General features: G+C 37.7%; 1 protein-coding gene across 1 annotated transcript in view; it reads right to left on the minus strand.

Annotated features, from left to right (window-relative positions):
* Positions 1–8,229: 8,229 nt before the first annotated feature.
* The window catches only part of CWF19L2 (CWF19 like cell cycle control factor 2), a 58,506-nt gene continuing 48,802 nt past the window's right edge, over positions 8,230–17,933 (minus strand). Inside the window, exons 14-18 of the mRNA XM_077781345.1 lie at positions 16,975–17,091; positions 12,980–13,135; positions 11,579–11,659; positions 9,613–9,714; positions 8,230–8,802 (exon numbers count right to left, since the gene is read on the minus strand). Of these exons, the coding sequence (XP_077637471.1) occupies positions 8,662–8,802; positions 9,613–9,714; positions 11,579–11,659; positions 12,980–13,135; positions 16,975–17,091 (597 nt within the window). The 3' untranslated portion in view covers positions 8,230–8,661. The remainder of the gene's footprint in view (positions 8,803–9,612; positions 9,715–11,578; positions 11,660–12,979; positions 13,136–16,974; positions 17,092–17,933) is intronic.

A 17,933-nucleotide genomic window follows, 5' to 3' on the forward strand; every position in this document is an offset into this window, starting at 1 on the left:
TGAAGGCCCATTTGTTCAAGTCAAAAGGATTCTTTCAAAGCTCCAAACTCTCTCTACACATCTTTATAGTCTTTGTGTATTTGTGTGTAATGATAATCCATCAGGAAGACATCCTTTGTACAGATCAACTCCCTCTTCATCACTACTTGCCTCATTAGCCATTCATGGCTGCTAGAGTGAAATACAGTTAATCTCTGGCTAATACGAGCAAAAAAACAGGGAGTAGACCTTCAAATACAGGGATCTGCACCACAGCATGACAAAAAACCAAAGCTTTTGCCCAGAATTATGACTACTCACTACATTTACCACAAAAGAGAATTCTCCAGATTCAAATGGCAACTATGAATCAGTGGAAGAGTCAGACTTCCATATCTCCAAACAAAATAAAACTTTGAATTAATTCATTTCTTTAATCAAAGAATTGAAAGGAATCAAAATTTTCTGCTAGGCATGCTGTCAAACTGACAAAGTGACTCAGCAAGCAGAATAATTGGTCTGTAATGTGATTATATTTGGGGATTCAGGTTGGGATTTAAACATGCTGTTAAAGACTAAACTGAAATAACTGATTATTGCAAAGTTGTCAGGCCTGCAGTTTTAAAGGTCCTGCTGTCAGTCATTAAACAAGTGAGAACTCAGTGCAAAAAATAATTGGCTGCTGTGTCACCTTACTGGGGCTTCATTAGTAAATATCCTTAATAAGCTGATCCAGATATGAAACACGGCTCCTGAGAAGGTGAGAGTGATAGGTCTTAGATTATTCCCCAAGACCTGTCCTCTTGCACAACAGACTCCCTTCAGGAGAGGGAGACAATCAATAGCCAGGCAGCCCATCTCCAATAAACAAACCCTCTCTCCAAGACCCCAGCCATTAGGAAAGGGAGCAGCACAGGTCTCCAAGAACTCCTCAGGATCAGGCAGTACCAGTCTACTTAACTGAGAGTCAGTCATATACAGAGGAGCTAACCACAATATCGTGCAGTAGAAGAACTCTGGTTGGCACCCTGAAAAACATACCGCAGCCAGTATGTTACAGGGGAAAACAAAACCCAGAAAAAAAAAAAAAAAAAAAAAAAAAAAAAAAAAAAAAGCAATGAAAACTGCATAGCCAGAAATCTTCTGTGAAGCAAAAACACATCAACCAGAAGTTGCATGAAGATGTCTGCAGAAACCAATGCATATAGGGTAATTTAAGAAAATGAAACATCACCATTTTGTTGCCCAAATAATGCAGACACATGAAACACCACAGGGTCAGTAGCATCAGAACTGAGGAATCACATGAGGATAAAAACCAGAGCAGCAGAGCAGAGGGGCAGAATCACCGCCCTCGCCCTGCTGGCCATGCTGCATTTGATACATCCCAGAATACAAATGGCCTTCTGGGAAGTGAGCACATAATGACATACTGCATCCAGTTTCTCGTCCACCAGCACCACCACATCCTTCTTGGCCAGGCTGCTCTCTGTGCCTTCTTTTCCCAGTCTGTTCTCATGTCTGGAATTGCCCTGACCCAGAAGTAGCACTCAGACTTGTTGAGCCTCATGAGGTTCTCATGGGCCCACTTCTCAAGCTTGCCCAGCCCCACAGGATGGCATCCCATCCTTCTGTTTTGCCAACTGCACCACCCAGCTCACAACCTCTTGTGAGTCCTCACAATCCTCTCACATGTCCCCACTTCCCAACATTAAAAAACAATCCAAGCTTTCTAGCAGTGCTGTTTTGCTAGGGAGAGACTCACTGACCTTTTTAAAGTTAATTATTTAATATGCCAGAATTATGTTACTGTTCTCATCTACCTGTATTCTTGTTTGATTTGTGTAAAAAATGCACTACGGAAGACAGCCATGGTTTAACTGCAAGACTCTACTTGTTTTTCATTAGTGGAAATGAAGACAATAAAATCACCACAGACAGCAGTTCCCATCAGGATTTGATTTGGAAGCTTTGCACAGAAGCTAAAAATAAGACTGTGCAGTAATAAATCATTTAAAACTATGTTCCTGGACAAAGAGCACTTCAAGGATGATGTGTTCAACTGAAGTGGATGAGATTCCAGGAATGCAAAAGGATTTGGAATCTGAGAGGATTTTCTAGGTGCCCTAAACCAACCCAAATTCCCAGGTGCTGGGTTGGGGCAGGGCATGTGCAAAGGCTTAGGGGGAAATTCACTTGGTCCAAAGACACAATAGATGCAGCAGCTGTCAGAGGGAGCTGTGTCTGTCAAAACCTTCAGACACACAAAATTCATGCTTATAAGGGGCTCTGAAGATCAAGGTCCTATGGATTAAGATTTCCTTGGAGGATGCTATTCATTTTTTTCCCCACTTTCAAAACACAGGTTTTTGGTCAATAGGAAACATAAAATGCTATTTATCCACAGTCTTGCAACAGCTATATACAGAGACTAGAACTACTCACATTGATGTCAGATGAATTCCATATCATTTGTTTCTGTTCTAATACTGGCCCAAGTATTTTTGCTCTAAAGAGAAAATAATTATAAAGCTTTTCACAGAAGACTACACTGCAATAAAAGTGGGGAGCTGGTGAACAGGAACCTCTCAAGAACCCATGTGTTTGTAAAAAGAGTTAACAGCTAAAGTCTCTTTCCACTCTGCTTCTAAAACCTATCAATTTGGTCAGGGCTTTTAAAATCCTGAATTATTTTCATTTCAGATAATATTTTCCTTAGAGTTTCAGGAATGACCAGTAGTATATACTTTTAAATTCAACCAACCTGACTGTAACACAGCAAGAACTCATATCACATAATTTCAACTAAGCCTGTCAAAATTCCTGCTGATTAGTGGCCCTGCCACTATCTGCCAATAGTGGGCACAGCTTACATGGTGCTGTGAATGAGATCTGTGACCAAAACAGTGCTGATAGGACACTAAGGTTTCACATGTTGCTGAGCAGTGTTTTCACAACATCAAGGCCTCTCCTGTGTCTCCCTCTGCTCCCTCAGTGCTCTGAGTGTGCAAGAGGCTGGGAAGGGACGCAGCCAAGCCAGTGACCTGAATGAGAAAGGTATAACAGCAATGTCTGAATTTCAGGCCATTTTGTTCCTATGGAAAACCAGAATATAATCCTGGAGTTCATTTCCATCTCACCTTTTACAGATGATACTACTTTCTGATTCTACCAAAGCAACCCTTCATATTGCATTTGGTACTTAGATGCCCACAGCAGCCACATATGCAGCAAGAATAATGGGATCAGAAGTTGCAGCAAGTCCAGCAGCAACAGCCCAAGTAATAGCAGGGAAACAGTTTAGTCAGTGCACACAAATATTGTAGGCTGAACATGGATGTGACACCAACTGCTAGTTGCTGCAATACAGTATTGCTCCTTAATTTTACAGATGACTAAAGAGGATGCAAAAAAATAATTTAAAAGCAGAAGTAGAAATCAAAAATATCTCATCAAAATGAAAATAAAGAACGTCCATAAAAAGGAAATTAAGTCGATAACAATAAGAGCAAGAACACAAATGTGGGTGTAATTTGCTATAATACCAAACTGTTGACTTGATAGCAGGAGAGGACCTGAAGATTGCAGGGAGTCATGGGCTATGTGATAAACTCCTCAAATAGGCAAACTGCACTGGGGGTGTGTTTGTGTGTGATTAGGAGGATATTCCACCAAGAATGGCAGCAACCTCTCATTTCAGACACAATGGTAACAACTCTCTGAGATATCATATCCAATCTTGAGACTTCCATCACATCCCATCTTAATGAACCAGAGAGACTAAAGCACAAAAGAATGAGAAGAAGAATACAAAAATATAACCTACAGGAAAACATTGAAAGAAAATGCAGTTTAACCTGAAGATAATAATTTGGAGACAGCTTAACTGCAGTCCTCATAAATGCAAAAGCAGCCTCCAAAGAATGAAAAAATGTTTCACACATCCGTAACAGACAAGAAATACTGAACTTGAATAATGGACAAATCAGATTAAAGATATGACATCAAATGTTTAATTATGAAAAACAGATCTAGGAATGCCAATGCCACAAATGTACCTGAATTTTTCTTTGGGTCAGCTAGATAAAATTTTCTTCTGTCCTCATCCTCTAATTCTATAGATGCCACAAACCACTTATGAAAGGCTTAAGGCTTACTTAATATATTTCATAAATCCAGTATTAGCAGACAAAGAACATAAACAAGTAAAGTTGTAATTTCCTTTGCATACTTAAAACTACCTTCTCCTCATTATAAGGGATGTACTCTGACATTTAATGGTGTACACCCAGTGTAACTCTAGTGAAATCCCATGAAGTCTCAGCACTTATTCCCTAAAAGTAATCAGTACATATCCCAACACGCACAGCTACACAGAGACCTGGAGTGCTGGCGTATTACAAACAGGTGTATAAAAGCCATACCAGGGTTTGCACCTTTTCCAGTATGTACCATTAGCAAACCCTCACTGTCAGCCATGGGAAAGGGTGATTCAGGCAAAGACCCAGTGTTGTATTGTAAGACTGACCCAGACTGGTCAGTCTTAGTGGCTAAGAGGCTGAACCAGCCATTCATAGCAAGTTCTTACTAAGTCTTAGCATGTATTGCTAAGATGAATTACCTAATGGAAGAGCAGCTTGAACAAGATAATGAAAATCTAAGTCCTGCAATAGCAGCCAGGAAAGAAGAGTAAGGGACTGAAGGATCATAATGTCACCATTTCTGATTCAATTTTCCAGTGTTAACTCTGAACCAAAAGCCTTCACAACCAGTTCCAGCTGGAGATGCCACTGTTCATAAAGCCATTATGACTGTTTGTTGTCTTCAATCCCACTGGCCTCCTGAAAAGTGGTCAAACATTCAAGAAGCTGTTCTACACTAAAACGGAGAATATTGGAAGAGTTGGAAGAGCTGTAATGCTTCCGAACAACTACAAAGCTCACAACTGAAACTGGCTATAAAACCATCTAGAGACATAAGAGATCACCTGGCATTGCCAAAGGAAGCCTTGTAACCTGTGACAACAGGCAAGGGGAAGCTGTACAGCAGTAACTGTGTATTTATGCCGCATTAAATATTTATCAGCTGTTCGCTGCTCATATCTTGTCTTACAATGCTGTTCAAAACCATTTTCACATAAAATATCATAACTAAATAAGATCTTAAAATCACAGCAGAAAGAGATGGGAGAGACTTGGAGAAGTCATCTTGTCTGGTATCAAAACTAAACTGTATCTATCTCCTATTCCAGATTGGCAGGTGACCAATAGTTGTACATCAATGACCAGAAATCACAAACCACAAAAATCTTGAATAAAAACATTACATCAAAGATAGTGGCCTAATAATAATATTTCCAATTTTATTCTATAATGTTAATTGTGCTTGTGGGTTTTTTGCTAAATTTGTTTTTACTTTATGTATGCTCTAGGGTACTTGTTTTACAAAAGCCGAAAATTTAAAAATAATGAATTGATGCCTTCTCAGTTCTAACAGAGAACTTAAAAGTTGGCTCATCAGAGCAATTTCAGGCTGCCTGCTGCCCTCAGACCACATGTACAAAGGCACATGCTCGAGCACTGAGGACTGAACTACCCACACACGATGAGCTCAGACTCTGCTTTCTCTAACACAACCGATGTGCGAGATGTGCCTCTGTATACAGTGTTTGGGTCACACCCAGGAGCCAGGGAGGGTAAGGATGCTTGTAGGTAAAGATGTTTTGTACTCTATTGTCTAGTCCTAGTTTACCCAGGATATTAAAGATCCAGTTTACAAAACAGCTACGCTTAAAGAAAGAGTATAGCAGCCTGTGTTTCTATGACTTTTCACCTGTAGTCAATTAGAAAAACATACTTTAATGATAAAATGACAAATGCAGAAAACAGGAAATGCTGAAGAAATTTCAACCTAAGAAAGAACTCTCAGGGGATACAGCAAAATCTTTCTTCTTTCATGAGATTTCAAGAGACTGGCGACTTGCCATGTGAATTACTATTAATTTTAACATGTTTTCCTTTCAGAAGAGTAGCAGCACATATTACAAAGTCTTCTTGTAACACAGGGCAAGACATGGATACAATCCAATACCTGTTAAATCACACATGTAGATTCACTTGAAGAAAGAAGATCCTTCTCTTCCCTGGTCACACAAGAGTATATAGAAGCACACTTATAACAACGTAAGAAATCAAGTTTCCACTCCCTGCTTTCCCTAAAGATGCCTGAATTAATATTTTCCTATCTCTTATTGCTAAAGAACTTAGTTATTGGGTATTCTTCCAGAGGAAAGAGATCTATTTAAATTTTTTTAGTATTTATAAGAGTAAGGACTGAAGTCTAAGCATACCATCCCTTCCAAAAGTGCCCTAACAAGCTGTGTTTACTGTCACAGCCTCATGAATATTTAGAGATACTTACTTATGAGGAGGAACAGCTTAACCTGACAATATGCTTTTCTGGTCTGTGACCAATTACGACAAAATGCTATTCTCAGTGTATGTGATAAACACAGTCTCCAATTCTGAAAACATCTAAAAGGGTAAGAAACATTTTCCTGTATCATTAGCTTCAGTTACTGTTATCCCATATTTCAGAGTCCTTTCCAAACAATACCAGTAGTTTTGTAGTTTTGCAGTTTTGCTGAAAGCAGAATAATAAAATATGCATGGACCATGAGTCAGAGGTCTTTTCTACATACAAGCTGGATATCCTTTGTGAAACATAGCACTTCCCTTGAGGAACACAAATTCTGAGAGAAGTGATGTCACAAGAATTGCATTTCTAGCACAGCATTGGATAAAGACTTTTCCACAGCCTTAAAAGACAACCACCTCTGCTGCTTCCAGCTATCACCCCAGGAGGCAGATGAGACTGGAAGCTACATATGCTTTCAGAGAAAGAAATTTTTAGTCATGCTTTACACAACCAAAGACTGTGCTTTAGCTAAATTTGTTTCAGCATTGCTACATTCTAAGCAACTACTAGCACTTACTATTTCACATCCTGTTTGCTAAGCTATCTTCCCAATAGCCTAAGGAGAACAGCAGAACTGTCCCACAGCTTGCTGGTGAACAGTTAGACATTAGATCACTACAATCATCAAAGATTACTTTTAAGTTACTTCTCTTGCAGTGGCACCAATTGACAAAGATCCTACAGAAAACAATTCACAACACAGCAGATTCCTATCTCTACCAGATATATTTGTCAAAATGTGGCAGTGGGGTAGGAACAGGGAAAGCACCAGATCTTCACAAAGCTGCAAAAGACCACCAAGAGACTATAAATAAACACTTCTCCAACCCTGTAATATTTAGTATCCATTTCTTAATCTAAGCATTTCATAAAGTTAACAGAGCTGTACAGAGCAACAGTTCAGCAGGAAAAGGACAGGAAGCACTTTGAGACAATTACACAAAGCCTTAACCTCTCCTATGCCAAGGGCCTCCCACCATTTGCAGCTTTCCCTCTGTTCACAAGTCTGCATCCTTTCCCTTCTGCTGCTGTAATGTTTCTATCCATGTCCTTCTCTCCATATCTCCTCTTCTCATTGTTCTCCAGCTCCCTACCTGTAAAGTCCAAGCCTGCTATGTCAGAGTTTCCATATGAAGTGGTGGACACTGATGCAAGAATCATCCTTTCCCCACCTCACACTTCCCTACCCTCTTTTACACAAAAGAAAAAAACAAAATCTAGCAAATAAATGGTGGAAAGTGGTCCTTGAAACAGCATGCAGGCATTTCCTAGCAACATCCATGCTCAGCAATCAATTAACATGCAGCTCTTGTCTCTGGTCAGAGTGTGCTTCAACCAGCTCTAACAGCATCACAAGCAGGAAAAATAAGCAGGGATTTTGAGCTGGTCTTGATGAAAACTATTAGGGCAAAGTATTACCAAAAAGCACCTGTGGCATGAGAGGGGACACCCAGGGGAGAAGAGTCACCTGAGGAGATTCCTGTGATGATTTTCTTCTTTGCTGGCCATCAGGGAGCATTTTCCCTTGAGATTCTTCTTTTGCTGTTACTGGAAGTAACTGTTGCTATTAAAGCTGTCATTTACCATCAGCTTACATCCTTTGTGCTTGAAAAACACTACTTCATATTGGAACAAAATACAAAAATTTGCACTCATTCTTGTGCAGGGGGGCAACAGAAGATTTATCAATCACATTCGTCGTGAATGCTTGTGTTACTGCAATGACCTCAATTTAAAGACCACAAGGACACAAAATCAGAAGACTCTGTATAATTTCCTTCTGTAGCAATGTATTTGTATTAATCAAAATGTTCTTAAAATGCACACCATTTTTGACAAAAGTTGACCATGATAATTAAGCACTGGCTTAATACAATATAAAAAATATCAGTTGTCTCAAAGATTATAAAAACTCCAAAAGCAAAAGTTACATTTTTAAGAACTCAAATGGCCACATGGATATTACCCTTTTGGCTAAGCTGAAAAAGGAAAAACTAAACTCATTGTACAAATCTGGTTTCTCAGGCTTGCATGTACATGTGATCCAGTGTCCAAAACAGAAACAGATCATCAGCAATTAAACAATCAGCAATTAAACAATTCAAAATATATTAACCACACATAACACATTGGTGTTATTCTTAATATCTGAAGTATCCTTTAGTGTAATTCATGGCTTATATAGTCCTTGACTCCAGGTTGTTCTCATTCTTTCTTTTTGGTGAAGTCATATGGTTTCCACCACTGTGCAAACTGCAACACCTTTTTCCTCTGCTCCTCAAAGTTCTGTTTGATTCCTTTTCTCCAGAGCCGTGGTTCCAAGTCCAGCATGCCACCAATAATTTCCTTTGCAAGCAAAATTAAGATAGATCATGATAAATGCAAAATTACCATATTACTTAACACTATCTTATCACAGAATAAAGAAATATGTATTTTCAAATTATGAGATCATCCATTTTCTTCAAGTGCTAATTAAAACTTGAAATTCTGAAAAATATATCAATTTAAACACAGAACAGTTGTTAGATGGTTGCCTCAGCAAAATTCTTGTAAGCACAGCACACTGATGTACTGCTTAAGTATCCTAACATTGCAATACTGTTAATGCATTAGTGCATTTGTGCCTAAGTTATATTTCTCCCCAACTCTTAATGGTTTTGCAACTCTGACTCTTCCAAAAAAAATGCTTTCTCCCTGTAGATACATTTTACACAATAATAAGTGTAAAATGAGTAGCAATTTAACCACATGAGGATTTTAGTAGGAGTTGTCTGTAAATCTGTATGTTTATGCACACTAATTTATACAAATGGGTATCAATGCACCTATGTATCAATATTATGCCCATGAAAATTCTTAAGTAGATTCAAGTATTTTCCATCTATAAGATTATATACCCGTAATGTCAAATATCAGCAGTTCAGATCAAATGAAAATAAATACAAATTTAGAGTCACAATCTCAGTATCAGCTAGTGAAAAAAATCAAGTACTTCATTCAACTAGCCAAGTTACAATGACTCATCAAGAAAAGACAGATAATAGACTGAGATAGGGTACATCAAAGTAACTGTTCTCGCAGCATCTTAGTTTAATTATTTAAACTTCCCAAAACAGATTATAATTAGTAAATTAATCTTTTACATAACAATACCTTTCCAAAGTAATGAGGGAAATTGTATTGATCTTCAATCACATGAGCAAATCCTCCCTGAAGACCAAAGTCCACAGAAAAGTACGGCAACCCTTTAGGAACCTACAAATGCAAAAACACATTTTCAGATGTTTAGCAAACATTTCTGGCATTTAGTCAACCTCCGCACAGGAGAATGAATTTTAACATGGTTTTTCAGTTGGTAATATCATGTCTTATTTTAAACTACCTTTCAAACCAACTACATGTAGGATAAAATTTCAACAGAGAAACAGTAAAGCAAACAGGTAAAAATATACAGCAACTGGACAACAAGACACTGCTGAGGGGATGACTGGGTGGCAGAAGCTCCAGAGGCCACAGCTGGAATAGCAGGTAAGAGATGGGGACACCTGGCAGCAGTGTGCACAGTGGGGAAATGCCTCCCTGACTCCACATCTCTGAATTACATCAGTTTAGCAGAAATTTTAAGACAACCACTAGAAAGCTGCATTTATTAAAGATGTTGACTTTGGACAATATTCCTATGGCAATAGGAAATATTTACCCAGTGAAAAAAACTGACACTCAGGAGGAAGGGGAAACACCTTTTTGGACAATAAATTACTAGAAAACCCCTCTATGTAAATGGACAGATATTATCCTTAACTTGCCAAATCAAGACAATAATTCTGTCAGCCTGCAGGGGGGATGCTGGATACCTGCCACAACAAAAACCCTTCAGTCTAACAGAAGTGGATCTATTTATTGATACAGTACTGCAACTAATTTCTGCTGTTTCACTGCAACAAGTTATTTTTCACTCCTTTAATTGTTGAAGACATTTCTGTACAGGTGAGATTTACAAAGCCTCCAATGTGTAAGTGTTTTCTCTCATACAGTCCAAATAACCATACAACATTCAGGAGGTGTGTCCTATATATTGCTTAAAATACTGACTCTAAAAATAATTAAGATTTAATACAGAGGAGCAATGTAGCATAGCAAGAACCATTTAACACTTTAAACGGACTTTACAAAAAATCATTAAATAAGGGAAAATGGGTTGGCAGGTGGCACCTTAAAGAAAAGGTCAGCTTTGTGTCATTTCTCACAATTTATGCACACAATCCACCCACTAGGTGATGTCTCAGCCATGTCTGACCTTCCAGCCAGGGACTAACATCTCCTAATACAACTCCCGAAATTCCCAAACCTCAGCTCAGTCCCTAAGCCACACTCTCCAATCTTCCTGAAGCCTACAGACATTTCTTACCCAACAATAATGTTTAAATCACACAACTGTGCAACAATTTATGTTCAGATACATTGTAGTACGGTAAAGAACTGTCCTGACTTAATTAGAAAACTAGTCTACCTTCAATAAATATATAACAGTCACAAAACTATATGGCTATATAACACACATCTTCCACCTCAATATTAAAATGACAGAACAATGTTTGAACCTAACCGATCCAGCACTATTCCTTTAAGATTTGTTTATATAAAGATGTTTCATCTCAGTATCCAGGAGACAGAGAGGGTACCGTTTCCTTGTTTTACAAAAAAAAGAATCATAATGCTATTTATATTTTCACTTCATAAACTTAGCAACACAAACAGCTGTTCTAGGTTAATGAAAAGGACAAATCATATTTGTTCCAGGAAAGTAATTTGCAAATCTTTGATCTACCTTAATTCTTAAAGTTAATAAAGAAAATTATGCCAGTACATGTCCTCAAAGTGTCAGCTTTGTTCTCAACTAATGCTGGCAGCTTAGTCCACCAATTGTTGAAATAAATGGAAATCTTTTCCCTAATGTCAGTTAAGAGTGCAGACTGGTAATTCTCCTCATACCTATGCCATCTTCTGATGCACTAATCTAATTGTGTTCCCTTTCTTCTCTCTTTGAAACAGTTAATAATGGAAAAATATTAGAAGAATTTGATGATAAATTCAGGACACAAAACACTTCATTACTTACAGATTTCCGAATATCTTTTGAAGAAAGATCAATTAACTTCTTGTTCATGGACCACTCTTCATCAGACTCCATTATAGCTTTCTGTAAAATTATTTTATCTGAAGGTGAAAATAGTCCTTCATATGGCAAACTAAGAACTAACTGCAGTGAAGTACAATGTAGTAGTGCAAGTAACAATTACTTCTTAACAAAGTAACTTTATTTTTTGGTAACCTTTCTCATTTCCACAAGCTACTTTATAAACACAAAGTATATTCAGACTCACCCAATTCAGATCCTCTATTTCTTTTTTATTTAAAGTTTTGCTTGAGACAAGTTTCAAATAAAAGGTCACATTCTCTTTTTACTCACCCCATACAAAACCTCTTATGAATTCATTACATTAAATTAGCTTTCTTTCTCTTTTAAACACTAAGAGAAGAGTCCAGCTTGGAAGGATGATTGCCCTTAAAAACCCAAAGGTGACTCTGTATTCCCCACAGTATAGAACTGGGTATAGTGTAGGGTAGCTACCTTTAAATTTGATCTGCTCTACATTTTAATGGTAGATACTTCCAAAATAAATGACATTGCATTAAATCTTTCCCTGAGTATTCAAAGAAAACACAAGTTTTACCAGCACCTGAAGCACAGCAGTCAGATCTGACAGGTGGAGGGTTTCAAATGTGGTAAAAGTTATTGCATTGTTGTTCACCATACTGCTGCCCCACTTCATCAAAACCTTATCACATTATTTCCAGAAAGCATAAACAGTATTTCAAAAATCAAATAAAAAAATCTACTTATAAAAGGCAAATAATGAGTCAGTTGCTGAAAGCTCAAAGGACTCAGTTCCAGGCAAAAGCCTCAACGAACTTTTCTTAAAAGGTCAGGGGAAAGAGACTAGAAAAGCTGTAGAAGAAATATCTATCATGCTGTAGAACGTTCATCAGAGGCCTAAGACACATGTAAAATTTGGGCTTACTGAAATAAAATGGGGATGAAACAATATCTACATTATTATTTCTTAAAATAGCTAACATTATTTTCTCATTTAATGCTTGCCAAGGCACAAATATTGTGTTTTAAGTTTATAGTACAAGACTCAAGTAAGAAGTTTTGCAATCCTTAAAAGCACTTCAATAGGCTACAATTCTGTCATCTTCTAGTATTTTCAGTGCAGTCAGACTTGGGACAAATGCTCAATGACAAACAGCTCTTCCACTAACTACTTGAAAAACTGAATTATTTCACACTGCTTATTTTAAAATCAAGGAGTATTAGCAAAGAATGGACCAGAAGAAGGATCAAAGAATATATACTTTCAAAAACAGCACTTGAATATAAAAAAAAAAATCCAGAAATAGATTAATTATGATATATTCATTCAAATTACTTCATTAAAAAACCATTTTTATTTACCTTAAAGTAGATTGGAGCCGTATCTCCTACTTCTTTTGGAAGAGGAATGCATTCATATACCATATGATACCTCTTCTTCATACTCATGTTTGTTTCTAGGAACACACAGTCCAAGTCCTTAGCTTCGAACATTTTCACCAATGCATTTCGGAACATCTATTTAAAGAAAAAAATGTGTTATTTAAACTAACTTTGCAGAACTTTCAGATATAATATATTATTTCACTAGCATTTTATATGTGTAATAAATTAACAATAAAATGGAAAACCGTAGCAATCATACTAGGAAAATTCTGTATTATTTACTAATTTAAGATTAACTATATCTCCTATGATAAAAACATTGGAAGTCTAGGAAACTATTTTGAAACACACAATATAATTAACACTACAAACTTAGTTTTAATAAATACCACATATTTTTACAGCTGAAATTGAAACTATGTTGAACTTCTTAACTGTAGTGCTCCATAAAACAACATGGCTTTAACAGTAGGTCTGAAGCTTGCAACTCCTAAGAAGGTAATGCACCTACTCAAAGTGTATTTCAGTTAACAATTCTGAAAGCTCCAGTGTCAGGGTCCTGCACACACCCAAGAGGCCCTGCAGGGGTTTGGCCCTACCTGCTGGGGCTGTGGCTGCCTGTGCAGGTGGGAAGCTCTGATGCACTTCAGTTGTGAACTGGATCAGGTCCAGCAGGAAGAGATGGGTATTAAAGAGTGGTGAGAAGTGTGGGCCTGGGCCCTTGTCACTCAGGAGCTGCAATTAAGCCCAGGCTGTCTCTTTTGGTCTTGCCTGAGCTGTTTCAGGAATGCCTGTGCCCAGCCAGTACCTGGCAGTTCTTGGCCCTGACTTCATCTCAGAGCTAAGTCACCACTGTGAACCTGCCTGGCCATCACAGGGCCATGGATGACCTTGCCTACTGCCACAGGAACACTCCTGGCCTGGTACCATGGGAGTGTGCCTTGTCAATGAGATGACCTCCCCTACCTGTCTTGTCCATCACCTTGAACCCCTGACTTGCTTTCCTGCAGAGCAGCTGGTTCTGGCTGTTCCCTAGCTCTTGACAGTTGGCATTTGCTTCCAAGATATGCAAAAGCATCACTCTATAGCTTACAATGTTCAGATGGTAAACAAATTATCAAGAACAAGGGATGATTCCTGAGAGTCATTCAAACTAATTTTCAAGTGCACAAAAGATCTAACTTTCTGATAGGGAGAATATTTCTGAAGGTTTCTCAAGATCTTGTAAAATGCTTTTTAAAAATGAAGATTTTTGTCTTACATGTGCTTCTATACCATTCCAAGTGTAAACCAAGAAATCACTGAAACTCTAGGAACCTCATAGACCAAGGTATCATAGCCCTAAGATTCACATAATCCATAGGTAGTCCTTTTTGCACTGATATTTTTTACCAATTAACAATGCTCAGAAGTACAAACAGCACCATTAAAAGGCAAATAACATCTAAATGTTTAAGATTCCTATCTTAATGTAAATGGAGAGTTGATGAATCCAACATACATAAACAAATACACATCAGCAACATCAGCAAGTACTGAAGTAAAACAGAAGGAAAAGAAATCACTACCAGGTTGTCAATGCAACAGGACTAGAAATTGAGCTCTCCATCCTTTTGCCATCTTGCTCAGTATGAATCAAACTAAAAGTCTAAGAAGCAAATATATATCTAAGCTAGGCATTTAAGCTCTTCAAAGCAGGCCCTTGTGCCCTGAATTTTTCCTCACTGATGCTGTGTCAGGAGAATGTTACTATCATTCCCCTAAAGTAACTGATGAATTACAGCCAGAAGACACTGCCCAGTGTTCTATGACTGATATGGGACTCTACAGCACAGAGTGACAAGCTAACAAGGACTAACAACTTTTTGTCTTCTCCTTGTCACTCCAGCCACCAGACCTCTACTTGTGAAACACACCGAAGCAAGCAGTATGGTGAGATACCAAAGGTTGGGAAAGACTATGACTTACAGGTGCTACCCTGAAGTATCAACTGAAATAACAAATCCACCAAAAAGCCTAGAATATCAGCAGATGTTAGCTAACTTTCCCCAGCTGCATTTTCTTGTTTTTAAATACACTGGATTTTTCCTCCAAATTCTGAGTAGGCCAAAGCATCAAGAATAATTAGCACCAGAAAGAAGAAAACCATCCATAAAGGGAAACAAGAAGGCTTGGCTTTTGTTTGGGTAAACACAACATTAATACATGCAACAGTTCAGTCAACACAGAATTTGTAAAGATTTCTATCTTTTCATATTAAAAATATTCCATGCATATTTGCTTTGGCAAGTGAGTACACCAGTGTCTAAACTACACAATATGTTAAATTCAAGAGCTTGAAGGCATACAGCATAAAGGAACTCTTTTTGCTTTACTCCAATATATCCTTAAAAAAAAAAACTAGCAAAAAAAGTTAGCTAAAACACATACTTCATACAACATTTTGTGAATACTTAAAGTGTGGTAATTTTTTCCCCTCAACAGTAATAAAAAATATGTCTCTGGCATCAGAAAGTTAGTTAGTCACTGGCTGTCTGCTTATACTCTTGCTGAAGTTCTCCAGACTCCTCCTTCTGCAATACATATATGTTGAGGGAAAAAAAAGTCATGTATCCATCACTTTTCAAAATACTTCACTGCAAAGAAATATCTAAGAATATCTATATTCTGTCTATGAATATATTCACAGGATCAAAGGCTAATGGTTTTATCAACTAAATGCCTTTTCTAACAAGTAATAGACTAATGCTGAAGACAGGGACTGCATTTGCTTATCTTTTCATTATTCTATTTTTTTCCTCATACAATTTAAAATTCATAATTGTTTAGTTAAGAGATTAGGGTAAACAGAAAATCGAGGATAAATATCGTTATCACTTTTCTGCATGCTTTTTTGTTCCTCCTGATCCTACTTGTTGCACTTATTTGCTTCTTCTCTAACTTTCTTAGGCATGTCTGTCATATGCAAGAGACCTCCTTTTCTTTCTGGCTGGAAGGGAGCATAATTTACTATATGAAACAACACCAGACATGAGACTCAATGTGGGGGAGCAAATTTCAAAAGTCAGGGAATCCATCTGCCACACCTGAGGCAAGACCAACATTATTTAAATCATTACAAACTTATAAATGATGCTGGTTTTAAATGTCAGCAACTACAAAAATGAAACCTTTCTCTAGTCTGACATAGTCTCCAATATTTCCATTTAAGAGGTGGTAAATTGTTTTCCCCTCGTAATAATCCTGATGGCAGGATAGGGGACTGACAAACACCGTCAATCTCTTAGGCAGAAGCTTGTCACATACCTCCCTTGATTTTCCACCTCCAAAGAAAACAGAAGTCAAAAACTTCAAAATGTCTTCATAAGAGACTTGGAAAGCACAACAATATGCTGGCACTTTATTTTAATAATTCTTTTTAAAAAAGATACAAAATTGGATTTGAACAGGGATCTCATTGATTTTAAGAGTAAGATAGCGCTCTTTTAATATCCACCCAAAAACAGATTTAAAAAATGGAGCTATGTAAAAAACATATTTTTATTTCATTTTAAGTGATCTGCCTGTTCTGAAAATTCTTTTATTTTCCTTGGCACTCCCAAGAAAATCCTATGAAGCCAGTTATTCTATTTTCTGTAAGGGATCAGCAGTACCTTCTTCATTTCCAATAGAAATTCCTCTAACATAGTTTCAAAGACCTCCAAGGATGTACATTCTGCAGCATTCCAGGAAATTTCTTCTAGTGCTTAAAAATTGAAAATTTGCTTCAGTATTTACCCTGCCTCTCTTTCCTGTTAATATTTGACCACTAATTTTCATCCACAATGTGAGAATGTTCTGCCCCTTAGTGGAATCGAACAGAGCTGCCAGACTGCAAATTATGCAAATACATACTTATGACAAGGATGTTATTATCCACAACAAAATTATTTTACAAAAGTGTTAGAACAGGAGACAGTTTCTCAGCAGACCTGAATTTCTTCCCAGATGTCTTCATCCAAAAGAGTGGCTGCAGTATGGTGCTGTAGAGGGGCTATTAGGCAGTGACCTTCAGTAAGGGACTGGCTGCTTGGTAAAGACAAGTACACCTAGGAAAAGCAAACAAAAAATCAAGTGCCCAGTTTTCCAACATTAAAGACCTTCTCATTGCTGAGGCTAAGAAATTGATCATTTGCTAAATTCAAATCAACAGAAGCCATTAGCTACTAACTTCAGCAAGGTATTAGCAATTTTAGTGCTTTTCCGAAGGGCCCATTATCCACCAGTAGATCAAACGAACCAGTAGAATCCAGAGAGCAGTTCCACCACCAAGGCAGTAATATCAGCCTTATAAACTAACTGGTATCATAGCTGCTATGAAATCATACTGTTCAGTGCATTCCAGTATGTTTTAATATAGATACATAGTTGTATGCATTTTTTAATAATATGTGTATATATATATATATATAAATACATATATAAATAAGATGTACAGTGTACTCCATGTCATGGTTTAACCTGGCAGGGCAGCTAGACATCACACAGCTGTTCACTCACTCCCTGTCCCCAGTGGAATTGGGGTTCAGAATCCAGAAAAAAAAGTAGAATTGGTGGGTTGAAATAAAGATAGTTTATAAGGACAGGAAATTAAATAACAATGATGATGATGATGATGATAACAACAACATACAAAACAAGTGATGTACAATCACTTGTGATGTACAATTGCTCACCACCCACAAACTGTTACTCAGCAACTTCCCAAGCACTGGCCCACAGTCAAATTTCCCCCAAGTTTATCCACCGAGCATGATGACATATGGTCTGTAATATCCCTTAGGTCAATTAGGGTCAGCTGTCCTGACTGTGTCCCCTCTCAACTTCTTGTGCCCCTCCTGCTTTCTCACTGGTGGGGCAGTGTGAGAGGCAGAAGAATCCCTGAGCACTA

This window comes from Lonchura striata, chromosome 2 (genome assembly GCF_046129695.1).
Source record: "Lonchura striata isolate bLonStr1 chromosome 2, bLonStr1.mat, whole genome shotgun sequence".
NCBI lineage: Eukaryota > Metazoa > Chordata > Aves > Passeriformes > Estrildidae > Lonchura > Lonchura striata.